The following is a 6,961-nucleotide window of genomic DNA, read 5'->3' as shown; positions in this document are numbered from 1 at the left end:
ACAGGCTAATCAGGGACGACATTTTCCGCTTTTATGGTATTTTTAGTATCAAGGAAGTCCCTCCTTACCAAAAATCAAGTTTAGGCGGAAAGTGTCGTCCTTGATAAGCCTGTGCGGACTGCACAGGCTAATCTGGGACGACACTTTACGCACATGTATTATGCCCAGTTTTCTCAGAACAAGACACATATTTTTAACAGATGTGAATGCTTTTATTATGTATATAATCGTTGAACAGTTTTAGAATTTGTATAACCATCATCTCTCGTAACTCTTAAAGAGTGGCTTTGGACATACATTATATGTATAATTATATACATTATGTTAATTTTGTACTGCTTAACTGTGTTTTATGTACAAAGGTGAGACGTTAATAAACTATTGTGTCTCTCTGTTTTTCTCTCATTCGATTAAGTAAAATAAAATTATCTTTCTAGCTATCGACACATACAAAAGAAATAATAAAAAATCACCTATGAGTTTGTTATTGCGATAATAGCATACGGCTTGGAGTTGCCGATTTGAAGGATTTAAACATTCCCCATTACCCGAATTCTTTTATTACAAACATTGAAACGAGGAACGTTGTTTTTTTTTTCAGTCGTAATTTTTGACAATTCTATCCAGATTTTTTTTCAATTCGGCTTAATTGTCACAAACTAGTTTAATCTCTCATTTTTTCAGTGAATAAACATACACATATGCTTTTGGCGACGTCAACACGAACCAAAAATAATTTAAATTCACTTAATTCATAAAGGGAGGGAATGAGAAATGTGACGTCAAATATATTGTTGAAATACTGTATACATGTATATATGCTTTACTGCGCTGCCTTATGTAGAAATAATTGTTTAGCTTATATGATAAGTTTTTTAGGTCGCGCGATAACGCTGGTGCATTTTACAGTTTCTTTGAATTTTGGGTTTTGATACGACAAGCTTTCAAAAACGCATGAATCCTCGTGAAATGATAAATGAACCGTAGTATTAAACATTTCGCCAGTGGTATTCCTTGCAAAGTAAAACATGGCATAGTCGTGTATGGTGATTAAAATGCTGCCGTTGCTGTTGATAAAAATAATAATGATAATAATAATAATAATAATAATAATAATAATAGTAATAACAATTTAACATACTGTGCATATATACGTCATTCTGCTAAAGACATGCAATACAAATGGTGTTTATTATTTCTACATTTCGAGTTTTTGACGCAATTCGATTCATAACTGTGTTTAAACAATTAAAACAAATATCGTGTTAAATTCCCGAGACGCATGCATTAGTTATTAGTTGACATCAAACAATTCACATGAGTTTGTATTCCATAAACTTCGAATAATTTCGCAGTTCTATAGGGCATTGAATTATACAGCTACATAAATATCTCGAAGGAGCTATTAATTAGTTTCACAAAAATCTCAATAAATAACTTACATAGTGGCATTAAAACACGAACCAAGAAAACAATCAAACCGATTCAATGTAATTCAGAATATGCAATCTAACAATCTTTACGACGAAAAGATTGTGTTGTAAACAACATTGTATTGATTCGACAGGTTCGTGTGTTTCACAATTCTCATAGCAAGTCACTGCTCATTGTTGTTCATACATTTTCAAACAAGAACGCACGCATTGGTGAATTTTATAAAAGAACTATGCAGCGAAGTAAACTGATCAAAAAGCTGCAAACATTTGAAATTTTCCACAAGCTGCAAATAAGGAATAATTTATAATTTGAAAAATAAAACGGACCATAGTTCATATGGTAAGTTCTTTTTTGTGTTAAAATATTCATTTTAATCTTCATCTTTAATATTCATTATTAGTGGTGGTGGTGGTGGTGGTAGTAGTAGTAGTAGTAGTAGTAGTAGTAGTAGTAGTAGTAGTAGTAGTAGTAGTAGTAGTAGTAGTAGTAGTAGTAGTAGTAGTAGTAGTAGTAGTAGTAGTAGTAGTAGTAGTAGTAGTAGTAGTAGTAGTAGTAGTAGTAGTAGTAGTAGTAGTAGTAGTAGTAGTAGTAGTAGTAGTAGTAGTAGTAGTAGTAGTAGTAGTAGTAGTAGTAGTAGTAGTAGTAGTAGTAGTAGTAGTAGTAGTAGTAGTAGTAGTCGTAGTAGTAGTAGTAGTAGTAGTAGTAGTAGTAGTAGTAGTAGTAGTAGTAGTAGTAGTAGTAGTAGTAGTAGTAGTAGTAGTAGTAGTAGTAGTCGTAGTAGTAGTAGTAGTAGTAGTAGTAGTAGTAGTAGTAGTAGTAGTAGTAGTAGTAGTAGTAGTAGTAGTAGTAGTAGTAGTAGTAGTCGTAGTAGTAGTAGTAGTAGTAGTAGTAGTAGTAGTAGTAGTAGTAGTAGTAGTAGTAGTAGTAGTAGTAGTAGTAGTAGTAGTAGTAGTAGTAGTAGTAGTAGTAGTAGTAGTAGTAGTAGTAGTAGTAGTAGTAGTAGTAGTAGTAGTAGTAGTAGTAGTAGTAGTCGTAGTAGTAGTAGTAGTAGTAGTAGTAGATGTAGGAATATTAAAAACAACAACACAACAAGCAGGTCATCACTATAAGTATGTTGATATGATATTTATTGCAACAAAATCAATTTTCAAAATATCTTGGTTTGGAAAGATTGATAAAGCTTGTGATATATTCATTATCCTGAGCCGCTGCTTGAATAACTCACTAACGATTAAATTAAGAAGCAAAGATCGATGGGGAATTCTGCTATAAAATATTCAAAGAACATTTGAAATTGTATATTTGTATGGTTGAATATAAGCCCGTTCTTCCGACACGCGGATTACTTTAAATTGAAACGCATGCATATACACAATGCTCAATTATTGAAGTAATTAACTTTTTTAACTAGCAATATGAATATTTCAATTATTTCTATGTGGCTTACAATTCGGAACCAATGATACATAAAAAATAGGATCAAAGACACGACCTGTAAACATTGGCGTAAAGTTATGAAAAGTATTTGTGTTTTTTTAACAAGACTAGCGTGCGTTTTTCGACCAGAGCGCATGCGTTAATAACTTAGGATATTGCATGAACGATTATCTCTTATTCGAGACAGAAACAAGCTCGATTTTTAGACGACGGAGAGTTTGAGAATATTTCCCCCGATGACTCAGCAAACATCAACACATATGGAACCGCAAACAGCTGCTGGCAACATTCCCGGAAGTGACGAGGGTACCGGAAATAGACCACGCCGACCCAATCCACAACACTCCGCGGGAGGCCTCGTTTCCGGAACTCTCGCCGTCTTACGACTCCCTGGTGCGACGCGAGAGCGTCAAAAGGTTGAACCGGATGTTGTTCACGATGGTAAAAGCATCGGAGACAGATGAACACGAATTCCTCAGCCCCAATCAAAACGATGCAAACGACTTTGCAACTTCCGGTCTTTACACTGCAGACGACTTTCCAACTTCCGGTCTTGTAGATGCCGACGATATTCAAGCTTCTTGTCCTAAGGAAACAGAGGACTGTTCATCTTCCGGTTTGAAGAAAGGGGATAACATGAAGTCTGCCAGTGTTAGAACGGCGGGTTTCTGCAACTCTGTTTCAACTCACGACGGACCCAAAGACCCTTCCATCAGAGCTGAAAGAAAAAAGACAAAAAGCAAGGGACGAAAAACGAAACGGTAAGCTACCCCAATGTTATTTTAAGTGTGTTTTTATTTAATTTTCATTGATGATTTTCTCTCTTTTTTTGTTGCTTGGTATGCTCCCACGAATAATTCTGATGTAAGTGTTACATATCATATGCCTGAATATGTATTTAATTATTGACAGTTGATCGTATATAGGCGAACAATTACTTTCTGTGTTGAACAACGCATTTATGTTCGTCCAATATTTCATTAATAACAGAAACCCGATAATATTTAACATACTCACTTCACAGTTATTTATCAATACCTCATGTGTTTTTGTTCATTCAAATCAGAGGATTACATATATAAATATTTACTGATATTTCAATTTTAACGACCCTATTATTAGTTTGGAATAACGATGCACAGGCCTGATTTAATCATTATTGATTACAACTGACACGTTAAATACTGATTTTAACGTTATAATTTAACAAGGTAAATTACTCATACAAGGAGCAAATGTGCACTATTTGTATGTATTGTAGAGAGTTAACTCTCTTGAGTATTTTTTTAAATTGAATAAACCCGTAATTGAATATACAAATAAAAAAAATGTATTACAGTCAGTTTTAGTGAGTTAATTGGGGTAAAAACTGAAATAACTTTAATCAGAATAAATTTTAGTAAACTAAGTATTCAAGAGTGTTAATGTGTATGAGTATGTTTAGTAACGAAACTAGGTCGTCGGTATGTCGGATAGAACTAGTAACAACTAATGCCGTGTAAAGCCAGTGCCAACAAATGTCAGGAAAAAACTTATGTCAACTTACATCAAATAAAACTAGAAAAAAAAACTTATGTCGGGTATAACTAGAACCAAAACCAACTAATGTCTTGAAGAACTAGTAACACGTCATGTCTTTTAAACTAGTAACTATTAACGTAGGGTAAAGTTGTACCAACTGAAGTCTAGTTTTATTTGTAACAACTTATGTTGTTTATACTGGTCACAAACAATGTCTAGTAACATAAATAACAAGCAACGTCGGATAGAACTTGTCAAAACTTATGCCGTATTGACTTAGGACCAACTTAGCTTGGGTAAAACAAGTGACAAATTATGTCGAGCAATACAAGTAACAATTTATATCGGGGAGAACTAGAAACAAGTAATATTGGGAAACATTAGTGACATTTTTTAGAATTAGTAGTAGTTAGTGTCGGGTAGTAATACTATCGGCAAAATGTCTTATGTAAATTTGCAGACTCCATGCTAGATTGTCAGCTATATCAAAAAATTACATATCCGCTTGTACATCCCATAAAATCCCTTTTTATGACATACAAATATAGCTTAAACATGGATTAATTTAAAGAAGCTTTTGTTGAAAATGGATGAGCTTGAGGTTTTTATAGCAACTTCATAAGGATGAAATGAACTTAATTATTTTGAAAACATTTATTCACTCAATGGCGAAAACATTTGTGAAAAGGATTCTTGAGACGTTTGAATCGATGTGCTACTGCCGTTTTGAGGACCTTATAACGATGTGCTACTGCCGTTTTGAGGACCTTATAACGATCGAAGACCGAGTTTGTGTGTTATTATACAAGTGCGAAGTAATAAGCGCTTTTTTATTCTACAGACCATAAACAGTACTTTTAGCAATTATAGTTTACATAAAAAATTCATTTAAAAGCTATATGATAATACTTTTGCAGACGTGTATTTCTCTTGAAGATTAATACATCGATCAAAATGCAATATACTGGCATGTAAGAATTCGATCCTTTGCAAGCTGACAGAATATGCTGTCAAACATTAATTGAACGCTGACATTTCATTTCTATGAACTTGTATTTTATATGAAACTAGTCCGAGTTTACCATCGATTAATTTGAAAAGTTTCATATGAATATTAAATGCGTATGGGATGACAGTTGGTTTTGAAACGCCTGATTCAATAATGTTATCAAAACAACACAATAGACGCTAAATGGTTTACGAAAATAAAGTAATACCCTTTTTATTCGCGCTTATAAAATCAATTCGACCCATTGAGCTCATCAGTTATGTTGTATTGTACGAAATAGACAGGTATATCCCCATACGGCTAAAGAAGACACTAGCAAAAACACGAGAACAAAAACCGGCGTTGTTGGTATGTCAAATTTATCAGTTCTTTTTAATTGCGTTTAATCCATTTGATTGTAGATGCATAAGAAATGCACGACATTGTGCTCTCATTACATAAAATTTTCAATTTATTACATTTCGCTTCATTTAATATTGAATGGAATATCAATAGACCCAGTTACGAAATGTTCACGCGAGTTGATAAAAGGTTTACGTTCCGTATATGAAAAATCAAATCACGGGCTAACAAGCGTTCGTAACAGTATATTTAATGGCAGATTTAAATTGACGGTACGAAGTAGGTCGAATATTAAATATCCGGATATAATGCCACTTAAGGTTCCAGCTTCATTTTATCTGCATTTTGGATTGATACCGAACTCTTTATCAATCGGGTCAGACGTAAATGGTAACAATATATCTAGCGGTGTAGTAGCCATATCAGCAAAATTGCTACTTCAAAATGTGAATTTAATGTGAGAGTAATATTGCGTCCTCTAAGAGGCTTTGTTCTGTTTGAGTAATATTTTTTTTCTTGAGCAGCAGAGTGGACTTGTTATAGATTGTGCTGTTATATACCGGACATTCAAATTTTGCCTTGAAATATTTCATTTTATTTCGGTGAATGAATATACAAATACCAATATAACATGGAAACCATATTTTGACTTCACAATTTACAGAGGATGATATGGCAAAACATTGAGACTGCTACCAATTAACATTGTGTTTACAGAATACGTACACTGTTCATTTCATAAAATCTTTAATGCGATTATTTAACTTCGTACTTTTACTGCGTGTTACTTGCATGAAGATTATGTACTTAACCCTTTGGAATTTCTACCATTAGAATTTACTGTATGCCTTGGGATAAATGGACATCTTGGAATCTACAACTTCACAACGTCACGACGGAAAACTTTAACGTTGCGGTAAAACACGTCACTTGATACGCTGTGACGTTCAGTAGCTTGCACGATTAGTGTTAATATTGGACAATATTATACCGTACTGATGGCGGAAGCACGAACATCGCACGCGCACAAACCTAAGAAGGCATCAAAAAGGTAGTTATGGGTTGTTTGCGCATCATATGAGCCTCGTTCTGGGAAAACTTGCATGTGCGTCAAGTAACGTCTCATATTAATATGTGCAGTCCTCACTTGCATGTGCGTCAAGTAACGTCTCATATTAATATGTGCAGTCCTTACTTGCATGTGCGTCAAGTAAC

The 6,961-nt window shown here is 33.9% G+C and overlaps 1 protein-coding gene across 1 annotated transcript in view; it reads left to right on the top strand.

Moving 5' to 3' along the window:
* Window positions 1-5,999: 5,999 nt before the first annotated feature.
* LOC127873585 (uncharacterized) overlaps window positions 6,000-6,961 on the top strand; it is a 44,224-nt gene continuing 43,262 nt past the window's right edge. Inside the window, exon 1 of the mRNA XM_052417466.1 lies at window positions 6,000-6,797. Coding sequence (XP_052273426.1) covers window positions 6,745-6,797 — 53 coding nt within the window. The 5' untranslated portion in view covers window positions 6,000-6,744. The remainder of the gene's footprint in view (window positions 6,798-6,961) is intronic.

Source organism: Dreissena polymorpha, chromosome 1 (assembly GCF_020536995.1).
Source record: "Dreissena polymorpha isolate Duluth1 chromosome 1, UMN_Dpol_1.0, whole genome shotgun sequence".
Lineage (NCBI taxonomy): Eukaryota > Metazoa > Mollusca > Bivalvia > Myida > Dreissenidae > Dreissena > Dreissena polymorpha.
Note: the sequence above shows the minus strand (reverse complement) of the source record. Positions and strands in the feature narration are given on the sequence as shown.